This window comes from Lepidochelys olivacea (assembly GCF_965140295.1).
Source record: "Lepidochelys olivacea isolate rLepOli2 genome assembly, chromosome: 18".
Classification (NCBI taxonomy): domain Eukaryota; kingdom Metazoa; phylum Chordata; order Testudines; family Cheloniidae; genus Lepidochelys; species Lepidochelys olivacea.
This window is the reverse complement of record NC_140428.1, coordinates 8,721,561-8,738,334: the sequence shown is the minus strand read 5'-3', so window position 1 is coordinate 8,738,334 and position 16,774 is coordinate 8,721,561. Positions and strand designations below refer to the sequence as shown.

Here is a 16,774-nt window from a genome sequence, read left to right as displayed (position 1 = left end):
CCTCTTCATATAAACTGAAAACAAGATAGCCAAGCTCGGATGATCCACAGTAGAAGAGTCAGAAAGAGGTTTAAAACAATAAAATAGTTCTAGGATAGGTTTAGATCGTATTCAAATCCAATGTAAGTCTAGCAGGAGGCACTCTTCTGGCTGAAATGAATATAGTTATTTCTCATAAATTTACACATTGGCATATTGAAAAGGAAGTGACAAGAGATAATGCAGGGTTTCCCCTAAGATTTTAGGTAAAGGTGTGGACAAGTTCCCAGATGTCCGAATATGCAGCCTCAAATGTACAATAGAGCGTAGTTGGCTCCCTGTGGAGTTAGTTTTAGAGCTGGTTAAGAGGGGAGCAAAGTCTTTAAGGAACAGGGATGAATGGAGGAGTTGGTGCAGAAAATGACATCATCAACCCCTCCGTAGAGCTTAGGGGAAACTCTGCAAAGGAAGAGGAGAGCAGTGAAGGCTCTAGAAGGTTTTCCAGTGTCCCTGCTGGGCATGCTCAAAGTGGTGCCATTGAGCAGGGGAAACAAATTCAAAGTCAATTCTAAGAGCATGCAGTTTCACCTGCCAGGAAGCCATTGTGGGCCTGATTCTCAGGTGATGTAAACGGGTGTAGCGCCAATGACTTTGCGCCAATTTGCACCAGCTGAGATCCTGGCCCTGCAGGAGGTAGTTTTATAGTTTATGAATATTGGTGACCTACCTCTCTTACAGGTTCAGATCCAAAGTATGCCTGTTAAGGTGACACACACCCCTTTTTGGTCCCCTTCACTCAGTTTTATACCAACAGTGACAATTCTCCACTAGGTAAGAGGGAATCGGAGTGACTTGCAAAGGAATAGGGGAAACGTGTCTCATAGGTAAATGGCAGGATAGGAGATTTTGCTTCTTGGAATAATGTTGCTGCAGTAGACTCCGATGAAGATTAAGTGGTAAACTGCTATTTTTGTTTCCAGTGAAGCAACTGTTTGTGCTTCCAACCCAGAGGGGCCTTCCTGTCCATCAGGAACCTACCATATTCTGGATCACCACCTTGTACTTGAAAAAACGTCATCTAGGTTTCAAAACATGAGCTTTGTTATGGTAGCCTCAGAGCTTTTTAACAGCTGGCATGGGTTGATGCAAAGGCTGAGTCTAAGAACCCCTAGAAACTGTGGTCAGACTAAATTAAAGTAACTCCTCCCACTCTCCCCAATTTGGAGAGCTAAACTCAGGGCTTGTCTACACTACCTGCTGGATCAGGTATAGACGCGATAAATCGACCGCTGAACGCTCTTCTGTCGACTCCGGTACTCCACCAGAACGAGAGGCACATGCTGAGTCGATGGGAGAGCGTCAGCTGTCGTCTTACCACAAGTAGATCTGAGTATGTCGACATCAGCTACGCTATTCACGTAGCTGAAGTTCCATATCCTAGACTGACCCTGCGCGGTAGTGTAGACAAGCCTTCAGAAAAGCCAGCATGCTTAGATGCTATGATCAATACATTTTCCTTCAGTAAATCCCATTAAAAGGGACATCAAGGTTGGTAGACCCAAAGAGCTAACTTGTATTTGCAAAAACCTACATAATTCATTAACAGCTCAATACTTAAATGCTATTTTCTCAGATAAGAAAAAACCCATGCAAGTCACCCAGCAGTCATGCATGCAAGTTTTAAAGAACATAATTCTGATAAGGGAATTTCAGTATCATCAAGTTCCCAAAGGGTGATTAATCAGCAAGAAAAATGGAACTTAAACCTCAGTGTCCTTTTAAAGGACAGATTTGCAGTAAAATTCCCCTTAGTCTCACTATAACTAATTTTGTATGACTTCAATTATCTCAGTCTACCAAGCAAAAGCCTTTCAGCAAAGTTACCTTTAAAATATGAACGTGCTTCCCCCTCTCTCACCTGTTCACGAAAGCATGAAATGTGCTGCTTACAAAGCAAGTTATCAATTTCCAGCCACAATTAAACAAGACATGTCACCCCTCTGTTCTCTAATAATACAGGGAGCTGAGTGGCAAAGAGACAACAGCCTGATCTGCATTCCCTGCCTGCACTATCGTCCCCAAGGACCTGCCTCTCCACTGTCTTACGTCTTGTGCAGCCATTTACACCTATGCAAATGGGGGTAGAACACACAACTTCTCACTCACATAAACTAGTGTTAATCAGCAGTAACATCAATGAGGTTAATGGCATTACACTAGTTTTTCCACCACAAAGTGCAATCAGAATCAGTCGCACAGGATTTAAACACTATCTCTGCTAACTCCGTTGTTCATGCTGATGTGAATGGGACATAATTAAGAGACTGTCTATTCCTCTACCTTCTACAGCAAGGTCCCCTGATTTCTATGGGACCCCAGTGCTGAAACGTAGAAATTCTGCAGCAGCTTCAGGAAAATGTGGTTTCTTTTAAAGGCTTTTTTTCAATTACATATGAAAATGCTTCATACAATCACTACGGAAGCTCCTGCATTATTTATATCTACATTAAAATGAATTTGTTTTCCACTCCCACAATATTTGCAAAGCACTGTGTATTGGCAACTCAACTGCAGTGCAGAAGATGTCAGGGAGAAGCTGAGGTTTTGGCAACTAGGAAGGCATGGGCTGGACATATTAGCTGAATTAACTTGCTAGAGTGAAAGAGTTAAACAGGAGCATTTGAATTTTCATCATCAGCCATCAATAGCCAACACGCCACTGACATGAATGGGGCTAGTCACCATCTCTCAGATGTTGTTCCCAGCCGGCTGCATAATCAGCAAGACAATTTTGCATTGATGTAGGCTCAGTTCACACTTAAAAGATTATCTGGCAAACACAGGGATGAGCACTTTTTAAAAAAATGAAATGCACTTCTGTGGCACAGGATGGATTCTGTGACACTGTCAAATAGATGGGTATAATTAGACCTATTGAGACTGGGGAGACACCCAAGGCCAGATTCTGATCTCACTTATCCTGCTTTTACACCAGCATAATGCCATCGACTTCATGTGGTGTTTGCCCTGATTGACATCACTACCAGAGAAAACACACAGTCTGGGCTCAGGGTCACAAGAATGATTCAGGACAAGTTTCAAAATTGCATCCCAGGTACACAGGACAGCACGGCTGTATTGCTCTCGTGTAATCCTTCTGTGGGGTGGGGGGGGAGGGGGGGAAGAGGGGATTTCACCCATGATTAATTTCAACCGAACGCTGGCATCTTAACCCAATGGAGAAACTGTTGCACGGAGAGGCTGTGAAAGCTAATCTCATGCTCCAAATCCAGTCATTCTGCAACCAAGCAAAACAGAAATTACAGTTTAAGAAATTTAAACCCGTCTCCATTCAAATCTTAAAGACAGTGGTTTTGCATGACTCAGCTACATCCAGTGTATTCCTTGGCTGTTAGAAGGAAGTATTTAAAAGAGGATCCAATTCCTGTTCCCCAATGCAATCACCTCTCTCGTTCAAAGCAGACGGAACTCACCCTTACCAACTGCACAGGAGTACACAATTGCTAGTTCAAGCTGACTGCAGTCTGCGTTAGGCTAGCAGGGGGAAAAAGGATAGTAGGAGAGAAGCAGATATCACATGAGCCAGCTAGATTCTCTCATAAGCAGCACACAGAGCCTCTCTAGTTGTATACCTCCAGTGGAGTGAATGTGAAAAAAAGGAAATAGTCAGAGACATTTAAAAACTAGCAATATCACACAATCCTGATACTGTAGGGCCATTCAGGAGAGGATTTCTAAGTAAAAATGCTCCCTTGGCACATACTGTGTTTTAGGGGAGCTGAAGAAATGCTAATTCAGAACCTGTGTTTTCCTACTTGTTTCCTCATTAGGTGGAGGGCAGCATGTGACAGCATAGGGACCGGCTATCTTGGAAGGGAACTGTCGCTGGGGGGTTGTTTGGTCATTAGTAGTTACACGATCATTCAAATCGGATTGTGAAAGTTCAGAAGTAAAGATGGATCATGCCCAGGAATGGTTGTGTGAAAAACCTTCTAGAACACAGACATGGCGACCAGTGAGGAAAGAGAAAACTCAAACCTACGTTAAAACCACCACAAACAAACCAACCTCAGCAATATCAAGGAAGGAACTTTATGGACATCACAGAATCACACATTACAGACCAAATGCTGCCTTTGGATGTGTGTGCACGGCTCCTAATGACTTCAAGGAGAGTCGCATGCACCCATCGCAGAATATAGCTATTTGGCTCCTTGGTCAGCCTATCACAAAAGGAGACAGAAAAGGCCCTGATCCAAGAGCCATTAAATTCCATGGAAAGACTCATGGATTTCAACAGGAAATGGACTGGGCCCCAAGTACAAGAACAGTGTCAGGCTTAACTTTCAATCTCCAGGCTTTGTTCCTTGTCAAACCAACACTTACAGTGCATTTGGGGGGGGGGGGGGATTTTAATACACACAAACACACGTTAAAATTACACTGAGACCCCAGCAGGCCAGGCTGGCCAGAATGTTAAATGATTATGTTTAATATTTTAAGCTCTTTGAGACAGAAACCATGTCTTCCTATAGGTTTGTACATTAAGTGCAATGAAGTCTCCTGTTCTTGGGACTTCAGATGACAGGAGCTACTGCCATTAATAAGAGGTCAAGTTTTATTTTTTCCATGAAGTACTGAAAAGAAGGGGAATGACTTTTGGCTGAATTCATCTTTTTACACCTTGTCTCAGTTGTACCAGAGTAATAAACCCCACATGCCAGTGGATTGTTAATCACAAGTAATTAAGGGCTTGTCTACACTGGCAAAGCGCCCGTGTAGACAGTGCCCCAGCGCTGGGAGCTGCGTCCCCCGTGGAGGTGGCTCTGCTGTGACCATACAAGCCATGTTACGTTGCCACTGTAGACTAGCCCCAAATCTTACATCTACATGTTGTGTAGTTCTTTGTGTGGCTAAGCCTGGTAGGCCACATTTCAGCCCAAGGGCTGGCTGTACCTTATACTTCGGCCAGGGGGAGAGGGGGGAACTAAAGTCACCAGGAACAGGCAGGAAGAAAGGGTGTGGAAAGCAGGGCACGGTGACTCTGCTCTGTGCTCCTTTCCTCTATAAACTGTCCCTCCACAAGCATCCACAGGGCTGGGGCTCTGCGGAGTACGAAGGGGTGTGCTGGGACCAGATGCTCCACTTTAAGCTGGTGGATTCTGAGAACTCCAGCTTCCCCTTCAATTCCTCATCTAGGACAGTATGGGGTGAACATGTGTGGGAGGTGCAGAGCCAGTGTCAGAATGGCTTCGGAAGAATCGAGCGGTTGGCAGAGGGGGAAATGGGAAACCCAGGGACCACTGCCTGCCTATGCCACAATCCCAGGATCTGTGGAGTTGCAGTCTGGTAGCTCTGCAGGATTTCAGACTACAACTCCTTCCCTCTGCTCAAACCGTAATCAAAGCCAGAAAAAAGGTCCCATTAAGAAGGGCAACACAACTGGCCAAAAATGACCAGAAGTGGGTGAAAAGTTTTGAAATTCTGACCCCAAAACAAGTGATGAGCAGGGGGTGTACAAAAACATTCACAAATTCCCACCATTTTCCAACCAGCTGCAAGAACTACTGGACAAGCTTGGTGGTTGTCTCTTTGCAGTTTCTGGTCTAAAATGAAATCTTTTCTCCCCTCGTCCTCATCTATACACTAACAAACCTCTGGCAACTAAACATCTTTGCATGATAAATTGAACATTTGCTCCATGCTTCCTCTCTGGTTCTCAAGTTTTATGGATGCTGGTTTGTTTGTTGGTGTTTTCAGTGAAAAAAAAAAGAAAAAGAGTTGGATCAGTAGATCAGTATGCAGAAAGGAGTAAGACATGCTCAAAGTTTCAAGAAGTACTCACCAGAAGGGGGCGACACCATCCACATCTTTGCTGAATTATTATGGGATACTGCACTCTTCTACTACTGAAGACTAATAAAAACATTTACAGAGGTTAGATCATGCTCACAGCATCTAGTGATCATTGCCCAAATTGCTCATCTCAGTTACCAAATGGGTATTATAAAAGGCCAATTAACTGGGGAAGGCTCTGCCTGCATCTAAATACACCCACCGTGTGCGAGACTTGTTACCAAAGCACAACAAAAAACACTTTCAAGAAGTGCTGTTGTACCAAATACCCAAACTTCCCTAGTGGCCAGAAGTATAAAAGCTACACACCAGAGACGGGCATATCCTTCGGAACAATACAGCTCAGCATTTCTGCTTGCTGGCACAACACCTCATTAGCACGAGGCCAAAGCTTGCTTCACACAGTTAAACAAACAATGCTCTCAGCTGACAGAAGCAGGCTCAACTAGCAAATAGATTGCTTCCTGGTCTCCTGTGACAGCCCCCACCGCTGTGCTTCCGCGGGAGCATTTGGTCCTAGAACCCCCTGAAAGCAAAGCGCTGAGATTCTGTGCGTGAGTTTGAGCTTTGTCATTGCTGCATAAAGTGAGCATCCACATGGCACTACTAAACTCACAGGCTGGGTCTTCCAAGGGGCCGAGATGAGTTGGGGGTTTAAATCCCACTGATACGGAGTGGGAGCAGAATTCCTAACCCAGCCTGCACTAGGCTCAGAATGAAACTTCCTAGGACTGATCTGGGGACAATTCCACAGGGTATTATGGTAATTACTGTAGTCTGAAAGGAAGATTAGTGCTTGTGCAATTTCAAGACAAAACTTGCTTATACAAAAGAATCCCTGAGATTTGAAAGACAATTTATTAAGTTTAGAAACGCACTGTTAAATAATTAAACAACCCTTCCCTCTTACACAGAGAAAAACTTTAAGGAAACTGATAATTAACATATAGATACAGTAAGAGTAAGTGGCAGAGATGGACTAAAAGTGATTTTGCTATAAGGCCCTGTTCGAAAAACAAGATTTAAGCCTGAAGAAAAGTTTATCCTCTGCTGGATCCAGTTACATGTCCCTGCAGTCGGAGACTTCCCTGGTATTTTCATCCCGCAGTGCATTGCGCTCCTGAAATCCCAGGGTTCAGAGACTGCTCCGAGGTTTCGGAGATGCAATGTTATCATTCTAGAGCAGGGGCGGGCAAACTTTTTGGCCTGAGGGCCGCATCAGGTTTTGGAAATTGTATGGAGGGCCAGTTAGGGGAGGGAGGCGTGCCCCCCCCCCACTTCTTGCCCCCTGACAGCCCCCCGGGACCCCTGCCCCATCCAACCCCCCCTGTTCCCTGACTACCCCCCTGAGACCTCTGCCCCCATTCAATCCCCCCTGTTCCCTGCCCTCTGACCACCCCGACCCCTATCCACCCCCCCACCCGCTGACCAACCCCCCAAACTCCCCTGCCCTCTAGCCAACCCGCCCTTCTCCCTGCCCCCTCACCGCGCAGCGCAGAGCCCAGGGTCAGGCCGGGCTCTGCAGCTGCTCTGCCCCAGGAGCTCGCAGCCCCCCCACCCGAAGCATCATGCTGCCGGCCGTGCAGTGAGTGGAGGCTGCAGGGGAGGGGCCGGGGGACAGCCTCCCAGGCCAGGCAGGAGGGTCCCGCAGGCCAGATGTGGCCTGTAGTTTGCCCACCTCTGTTCTAGAGCATGAAAACGGGGAAGTTTTAAAGTGCAAGGATGAGTGAATTGAGGGACAATAGCAGATGGATCCAACCAGGGTCGGCCTTCACTGCCCAGAGCGGGTGGGGGTGGGGGTGTGGTCAAAAGACAAGAAGCAGGGTGGGGCTGTGAGGCCGGCCATGGAAGGGAGTTTGGGACAATGGGGGGAGGCAGTGGGGCCCAAGGGCGATGGCTGGGGAGCCCAGGGGGAACAGCGGGGACCGGGAGGATGGGTGGGGAGGCAGTAGAGGCCGGGGTCATGGACTAGGGGAGGCAGTGGGAGCCAGGAGCAATTGGGAGGGGAGGGGGACACAGCTGGGGGCCAGAAGCAATGGGAGGGAGGTCCCGGGGAGGCAGAGTGGGCCAGGAGAGACAGGGGCAATGGGAAAGGGGGAACTTGCATGTGTATTGGAGATGTAGCCACCTGCAGCATCTGGCAAGTGGTGTGGAGAAGGGGTGAATGTTAGGGGAGGCCAGATTGCACATGTGACAGCTTTTCAAAAGTTTAGAGGGAAAGGAAGGTCTGAGCTGCAGTTCGGGGATGGAAGGGGGCTCAGAAGGTTGGTGTAGTTCAGAGAAAACTTTGGAGCAACCCTCTGGGCTAGTCTTCTTCTCGTTCCACCCTCCACACCAGAGCTTGTCAGGTAAAAAACTTGCAAGTACTCCTTCTAACCTCAGAACATGATCAGGCCCTTTTTTATTGGCAGTGGGTAGATTTTTAGCCACTCTAAATCCTTTTGATCAGCGTAATCCATCACACAAGTACCACTTCCTTTGTAAGAGACACCTACTAAATCCAGTGCCTTTATCCCACCAAGTCACTTGCAATAAGAGCCCATGGCAACAGAATGCCAACACTGGACTGTGTTACCTAGGGAGGTGGTAGAATCTCCTTCCTTCGAGGTTTTAAGGTCAGGGTTGACAAAGCCCTGGCTAGGATGATTTAGTTGGGGATTGGTCCCGCTTTGAGCAAGGGGTTGGACTAGATACCTCGTGAGTCCCTTCCAAGCCTGGTATTCTATGATTCTATGAACCAGGAGGAAAAAGGCCTGACTGTAAGGGACCAAAGTGATCAGTTTTGCAAATCACTCAGACAGCTCTTGCATTTATTGCACTTTGGCCTGGACAGCATGAGAAATCTCCCGTCAGTCCCAGCCACTGGAAGGGAAAGGAGGAGCTTGGCTGGTCAAGCTGTGCCCATCTTTTGTAAATGCCTCACCCGGACTGGACATTCTTCTACTGCTTTACTAAAAGCTACTCAATCTGCAGGGTAAGCTTAGAAGAAAAACAAGTTTTCCTCTGGGAAGGCTCCCCCTGTGGAGAACAATAAGAAAGCACCATAGGCAGCTCTGGTTGTCCCCACCAAGAAGGTAACAGGATAAATTGGACAATCTGGGCTATTAATATCTTCTGCAGACAAAGCAGCCCCAATGCCACTATGAAGGCGATTAGACGGCGAGGAGAGAGCATTGCCCGGCAGCCCATAGTCAGTGACCATTAGGGGCCCTGGGCCAGGTTCTCCTCTCATTTACCCTCGTGGGAATCAAGGAATGGCACCAAAGTTATTGGCATAATACTGATGTAAAAATCAGGTGAAGGGAGAGGAAACTGTTCTAAAAAGTCAGTCAGCTGCGAACCAGCTGAGTGGCGAACAGCAGAGAGGCTAACAGAGGGAGTTTGCCTGGGATCTGCCTGAGAGGAGGTACGCTAAGGGCTGCATTAGGGAGGCCGTGTTGGTGAGTATCTGAATGTCTGTTGTGGGGACAGTTTGACCGTGTGCTTGATTGGTTGTTTGCAAAGTGTGAATTAGGCATGCTTTGTTCAGAGGTGAGCCTTGAGAGGGCCCGACTGTTATAAAAAGCCAGTCAGCTGCAAACCAGCGAACAGCAGAGAGGCTAACAGAGGGAGTTTGTCTGGGAGTTTGCCCGGGGAGAGCTCACTGAGGCTTACATCTTGCAGGCTTCTCTGAGTAGTCACTACAACTCCTGAGAGGTTTCAGAGTAACAGCCGTGTTAATCTGTATTCGCAAAAAGAAAAGGAGTACTTGTGGCACCTTAGAGACTAACCAATTTATTTGAGCATAAGCTTTGGTGAGCTACAGCTCACTTCATCGGATGTAGCTCACGAAAGCTTATGCTCAAATAAATTGGTTAGTCTCTAAGGTGCCACAAGTACTCCTTTTCTTTTTACAACTCCTGAGGAAGCTCGTAGAAGGAAGGTAACATGGACGGGGGGTGTTCAGCTGTTGTGACCTGCACTGGATGTGCCAGGTTTGTCTTTCTTCCACAGGACAGAAGCGACTGTCTGTACAAAGTGCAAGCTGGTCTCCATATTGGAAGAGAAGGTTCAAGGTCTGGAGCAACAGGTATCGACCCTGCGTTGCATAAGAGAAACTGAAGATTTCCTGGACAGACGTCAGGATATGCTTCTACGGACACAAGGTTCTGAAGATTCAGAGCAGGCTGCGCAGCGGGGACAGGAGGACGGTGAAAAACTTTGGCAGCATGTGACCTCCAGAAGAAGAAGAAAGGGGAGCGTCCATGTACCAGCAGGGCAGATACAGGTAAGCAATCGTTTTCATGTTCTCTCCACAGGTACTAATGTGGAGAGTGGACTAGATGATACATCTGAGGGAAGGGAACAGAAGGAGACTCCACCGATTGGAAGGCATGAGATGCACTGTCCCAGGGATGGGGGTTCCACGACCATTGCTCCCAAGAGCTAGGATTCACAATGTGACGGAGAGACTGCCGAGGCTCATCAAGCCCTCGGATCGCTACCCCTTCCTGCTTCTCCACGTGGACACCCATGATACTGCCAAGAATGACCTTGAGTGGATCACTGCAGACTACGTGGCTCTGGGAAGAAGGATAAAGGAGTTTGAGGCGCAAGTGATGTTCTCGTCCATCCTCCCCGTGGAAGGAAAAGGCCTGGGTAGAGACCGTTGAATCATGGAAGTCAACGAATGGCTACGCAGGTGGTGTCGGAGAGAAGGCTTTGGATTCTTTGACCATGGGATGGTGTTCCAAGAAGGAGGAGTGCTAGGCAGAGACGGGCTCCACTTAACGAAGAAAGGGAAGAGCATCTTCGCGAGCAGGCTGACTAACCTAGTGAGGAGGGCTTTAAACTAGGTTCACCAGGGGAAGGAGACCAAAGCCCTGAGGTAAGTGGGGAAGTGGGATACAGGGGGGAAGCAGGAGCAGGAGTGCGCAAGAGGGGAGGGCTCCTGCCTCATACTAAGAAAGCAGGACAAACAGCAAGTTATCTCAAGTACCTATACACAAATGCAAGAAGCCTGGGAAACAAGCAGTCTGGAAGTCCTGGCACAGTCAAGGAATTATGATGTGATTGGAATAACAGAGACTTGGTGGGATAACTCACATGACTGGAGACTGTCATGGATGGATATAAACTGTTCAGGAAGGACAGGCAGGGCAGAAAAGGTGTGGGAGTTGCACTGTATGTAAGGTTTCAGAGTAACAGCCGTGTTAGTCTGTATTCGCAAAAAGAAAAGGAGGACTTGTGGCACCTCAGAGACTAACCAATTTATTTGAACATAAGCTTTCGTGAGCTACAGCTCACTTCATCGGATGCATCGAAAGCTTATGCTCAAATAAATTGGTTAGTCTCTAAGGTGCCAGAAGTCCTCCTTTTCTTTTTACTGTATGTAAGAAAACAGTATGACTACTCTGAGCTCAAGTATGAAACTGCAGAAAAACCCGAGTGTCTCTGGATTAAGTTTAGAACCGTGAGCAACAAGGGTGATGTCATGGTGGGAGTCTGCTATAGACCACCGGACCGGGGGATGAGGTGGACGAGGCTTTCTTCTGGCAACTCGCAGAAGCTACTAGATCGCAGGCCCTGGTTCTCATGGGAGACTTCAATCACCCTGATATCTGCTGGGAGAGCAATAGAGCGGTGCACAGACAATCCAGGAAGTTTTTGGAAAGTGTAGGGGACAATTTCCTGGTGCAAGTGCTGGAGGAACCAACTAGGGGCAGAGCTCTTCTTGACCTGCTGCTCACAAACCGGGAAGAATTAGTAGGGGAAGCAAAACTGGATGGGAACCTGGGAGGCAGTGACCATGAGATGGTCGAGTTCAGGATCCTGACACAAGGAAGAAAGGAGAGCAGCAGAACATGGACCCTGGACTTCAGGAAAGATGACTTTGACAACCTCAGGGAACTGAGGGGCAGGATCCCCTGAGAGAACAACATGAGGGGGAAAGGAGTACAGGAGAGCTGGCTGTATTTTAAAAAGAAAAGGAGTACTTGTGGCACCTTAGAGACTAACCAATTTATTTGAGCATAAGCTTTCGTGAGCTACAGCTCATTTCATCGGATGCATTCAGTGAGCTGTAGCTCACGAAAGCTTATGCTCAAATAAAATTGTTAGTCTCTAAGGTGCCACAAGTCCTCCTGTTCTTTTTGCTAATACAGACTAACACGGCTACTACTCTGAAACCTGTATTTAAAAGAATCCTTATTGAGGTTACAGGGACAAACCATCCCGAAGTGTAGAAAGAATAGTAAATATGGCAGGCGACCAGCTTGGCTTCACAGTGAAATCCTTGCTGATCTTAAACACAAAAAAGAAGCTTACAAGAAGTGGAAGATTGGACAAATGACCAGGGAAGAGTATAAAAATATTGCTCGGGCATGCAGGAGTGAAATCAGGAAGGCCAAATCACACCTGGAGTTGCAGCTAGCAAGAGATGTTAAGAGTAACAAGAAGGGTTTCTTCAGATATGTTAGCAACAAGAAGAAAGTCAAGGAAAGTGTGGGCCCCTTACTGAATGAGAGAGGCAACCTAGTGACAGAGGATGTGGAAAAAGCTAATGTACTCAATGCTTTTTTTCCCTCTGTCTTCACGAACAAGATCAGCTCCCAGACTACTCCACTGGGCAGCACAGCATGGGGAGGAGGTGACCAGCCCTCTGTGGAGAAAGAAATGGTTCAGGACTATTTAGAAAAGCTGGACGAGCACAAGTCCATGGGGCTGGATGCGTTGCATCCGAGAGTGCTAAAGGAGTTGGCGGATGTGATTGCAGAGCCATTGGCCATTATCTTTGAAAACTCATGGCGACCGGGGAAGTCCCGGACGATTGGAAAAAGGCTAATGTAGTGCCCATCTTTAAAAAGGGGAAGAAGGAGGATCCTGGGAACTACAGGCCAGTCAGCCTCACCTCAGTCCCTGGAAAAATCATGGAGCAGGTCCTCAAGAAATCAATTCTGAAGCACTTAGAGGGGAGGAAAGTGATCAGGAACAGTCAGCATGGATTTACCAAGGGCACGTCCTGCCTGAGTAATCTAATTGCCTTCTATGATGAGATGACTGGCTCTGTGGATGAGGGGAAAGCAGTGGACGTGTTGTTCCTTGACTTTAGCAAAGCTTTTGACACAGTCTCCTACAGTATTCTTGCCAGCAAGTTAAAGAAGTGTGGGCTGGATGAAAGGACTATAAGGTGGATAGAAAGTTGGCTAGATTGTCGGGCTCAACACATAGTGATCAATGGCTCCATGTCTAGTTGGCAGCTGGTATCTAGCGGAGTGCCCCAAGGGTCGGTCCTGGGGCCGGTTTTGTTCAATATCTTCATAAATGATCTGGAGGATGGTGTGGATTGCACCCTCAGCAAGTTTGCAGATGACACTAAACTGGGAGGAGAGGTAGATACGCTGAGGGTAGGGATAGGATACAGAGGGCCCTAGACAAATTAGAGGATTGGGCCAAAAGAAATCTGATGAGGTTCAGCAAGGACAAGTGCAGAGTCCTGCCCTTAGGACGAAGAATCCCCTGCACCGCTACAGACTAGGGACTGAATGGCTCGGCAGCAGTTCTGCAGAAAAGGACCTAGGGGTGACAGTGGAGGAGAAGCTGGATATGAGTCAACAGTGTGCCCAAGAAGGCCAATGGCATTTTGGGATGAATATGTAGGGGCATTGCCAGCAGATCGAGGGACATGATCGTTCCCCTCTATCTGGCATTGGTGAGTCCTCATCTGGAGTACTGTGTCCAGTTTTGGGCCACACACTACAAGAAGATGTGGAAAAATTGGAAAGCGTCCAGCGAAGGGCAACAAAAAGGATGAGGGAACTGGAACACATGAGTTATGAGGAGAGGCTGAGGGAACTGGGATTGTTTAATCTGCAGAAGAGAAGAATGAGGGGGGATTTGATAACTGCTTTCAACTACCTGAAAGGGGGTTCCAAAGAGGATGGATCTAGACTGTTCTCAGTGGTAGCAGATGACAGACCAAGGAGTAATGGTCTCAAGTTGCAGTGGGGGAGGTTTAGATTGGATATTAGGAAAAACTTTTTCACTAGGAGGGTGGTGAAACACTGGAATGCGTTACCTAGGGAGGTGGTGGAATCTCCTTCCTTAGAGGTTTTTGAGATCAGGCTTGACAAAGCCCTGGCTGGGATGATTTACATGGGATTGGTCCTGCTTTGAGCAAGGGGTTGGACTGGATGACCTCGTGAGGTCCCTTCCAACCCTGATATTCTATGATTCTATGGTAGGAGAATCTGGCCTTGGATTTGCTCGCCAGTGAGGGAACTTGGCTCTTCCATAGGATCTGCCTGTCCTGACGCTGAGAACACCTCGCGGAGTCACTCCTGAGGCGGGGCGGCGGCAGAAGAGGCCAGGGAAGGCTCTGGCTCCGGTGGGCTGCCGTCGGACCCGCGGCTGCTGTATTATGCCCCATGCAGGTTCCGGGGCGGCGAGCAGGCGGCATGTACCATTCAGCTTCCCGGATTATCTCCCTGGACTCCAGCGAGTTACTGATGGACCCTGGAAGCGGAGTAAGACATACCGCCCCCTCGGCCGCCCCGGAACCTGCATGGGGCATAGCACAGCTGCTTCGGACCAAGCCGGAGGCTTTTCCAGGCAGCCGCTTGGGCTCCGCGGAGGGGGGCGCGGCGCGGCCAGCCCGGGACTCCGCCGGCCGCGGGGGTCTCGGGGCTGCTCCGGGCGCGGGGGAGGAGCAGGGGGGCTCGGCTCCCCTAAGGGGGGGGGCTCCAGCCGCCGCCCATGCTTGCCCCTACTGCATTCAAGGCACGGTCCACAAACCAGACCCAGCCTCACATCCAGGCCTGTTACCGCTTTGAAAGACGGGAAACCGAGGCACGGAGACGTGACTTACCCAAATCAGTGGCAGAGCCAGGACTGGAGTGAAGCGTTTCTTTGCTCCTAGCCCTCTGCTGAGAACAGTGACCTGGCGCACGCCTTCATTTTATAGCCAATGCCCGTCTCAGAAGCCGGAGTCACGGAGCCGGGCGGGGCTAATTTACAGGGCAGAGGCTTTTTGCAAATCATGGTGGACTAGCGGGGTGGGAGGAGCGCTGGAGATCGCGGGCGCAGTGCTTGGGCCAGGGTTTACTGCCTTCCGCGACGGGGCGGCCCGAGGGGTGCAGCTGCAGAAGCGGCGGGGCGCTGGTTCCAGTGGAGACAAGCCTCAGCGCGGCCCTCCAGGACAGCCGAGGGTTACGATGTAGATTTCAGTTCGTGTCGGTTTCGGTGCAGTTTGGTGTCGGTGCCTGGGGCATCGCGGGGAAAGTGGACCAAGAAGCAAATATTTTTTTCTGCGAAATGGGCAAGACCTGTCATGCCGCCTTCGGTTCTGAAGCCGCATAGAACAGTTGTGCAGCGCTGACAATTGTGGTGGAGAGCTGGGAGCAGGTGTTCCCAAGGGAACGTAGTTGGGGGCCTAGATAAAACCCTTCAGAGACTGGGGGCGAGGAGTAACTTGGCACAAAGGCACTGAGGGTTGTGGGGGCAAAACGAGGCCCCAGGCAGTTACTGGGTTACTGCAGCTAAGATCTCTTGGGGGGAACATGTCGTGCCTGAGGGTGTGAGGAAGGGATGGAAAGGGAGTAAGGGGGGGCAGGGGGAATAGGCTGTGGCCGAAGGAACAACAGGCTGCTGCTAAGAGGGACCAAGGTGGCTGAGTGGGGCCAAGGCGGGTCAGGGCGCAACAGGCTGAGGCCTGGGGGGGGGGGGGGGCTAGGGAGATGACGGGCTGGAGCTGGGGTCGAGCGAGACAGGCTGCAACTGGATGGAGGGGAGCCCAGGAGGGTGAGAGGGAGACAGGCGGCAGCCAGGGGGTAGCAGGGCTGGGGGGGGTGGGATGATGTGGGGCAGACCGGGGGTGTCAGGTGCAGGGCTGGGGGCTTGGGGTGATGGGGGCAGAATGGGGGTGCAGGACAGAGGAGGCTGGAGGCGGGACTGGAGTGCAAGGTGGGGCTGATAGGGACAGGGCGGGGTGGGGGGATGGGGGCAGGATAGGGGAGCGGGCAAGCCAGGGGGCAAGCCAGGGGTGCAGGGCTGGCTGGGAGGGGGTCAAGGGTGCAGGGCTGGGGGCTTGGGGGTGATGCGGGCAAGCTGGGGGTGAAGGGCTCGCTGAGGGGGGTCGCGGGGTGCAGGGCTGGTCCCGCTCCCCGCGCACGGGTGCTCGCAGACGCTGGACAGCTCCCGGGGAGACCCGGACCCGGACCCGCCCGTACTCACCAGGGGGGCGGCGCTCCGCACTCCGACTTGACTCCGGCTCCGGCTGCTGCTCCCGGCGGCCCCGCGGTCGCTTTTATGCCCGCTCCCCTCCTCCATCCCCGGGAAAATTCCACAGGAAGTGACGGCCGGGGCCTCCGGAGGGAGGGAGGGAGGGGAAGCAGCCCCCTGCACCGGCCCCATGCACCCCCTGCCCGTGGCCCCCGAGCCCCAGTATGCCGCCCCCTGTACACCTGCCCTGTGCCACCCTCAGCAGCCCCCTACATCTCCTATGCCTTCCCCCAGCAGCCCCTATACACCCCTACTCTGCTACCCGCAGCAGCCTCCCCCCCATATATCCGCCGCTTTACTGTTCCCCGGGAATCTCTGTACACCCCCTATGCTGCCCCCAGGCAACCCCTTTACCACCACCAGGAGCCCCCTTTATCAACACTGTCACTATATCACCCCCAATAGTCCCCTATACATCTCCTCATCTTGCCCTCAAGCATTCCCATACTGCCCCAAGAAGCCCCTTACACTGCTCCCTGCCACCCCCATAGCCTGCTATATTGCCCCCATACAACCCCTAACAACCCATTAAAAAGAACAGGAGGACTTGTGGCACCTTAGAGACTAACCAATTTATTAAAGCATAAGCCTTCGTGAGCTACAGCTCACTGCATCGGATGCATAGAATGGAACATATAGTAAGATTTTATATATATATATA

The 16,774-nt window shown here is 49.9% G+C and overlaps 1 protein-coding gene across 4 annotated transcripts in view; it reads right to left on the bottom strand.

Moving 5' to 3' along the window:
• TMEM269 (transmembrane protein 269) overlaps positions 1-16,160 on the bottom strand; it is a 45,516-nt gene extending 29,356 nt beyond the window's left edge. Inside the window, exons 1-3 of one of the 4 annotated variants that reach the window (XM_084651753.1) lie at positions 16,066-16,148; positions 14,702-15,095; positions 5,846-5,916 (exon numbers count right to left, since the gene is read on the bottom strand). In XM_084651753.1, the coding sequence (XP_084507879.1) occupies positions 5,846-5,870 (25 nt within the window). In that variant the 5' untranslated portion in view covers positions 5,871-5,916; positions 14,702-15,095; positions 16,066-16,148. Of the gene's footprint in view, positions 1-5,845; positions 5,917-14,701; positions 15,141-16,065 lie in introns of all 4 variants that reach the window. The other 3 variants (XM_084651755.1, XM_084651752.1, XM_084651754.1) reach the window with 3 other exon arrangements.
• Positions 16,161-16,774: the final 614 nt, after the last annotated feature.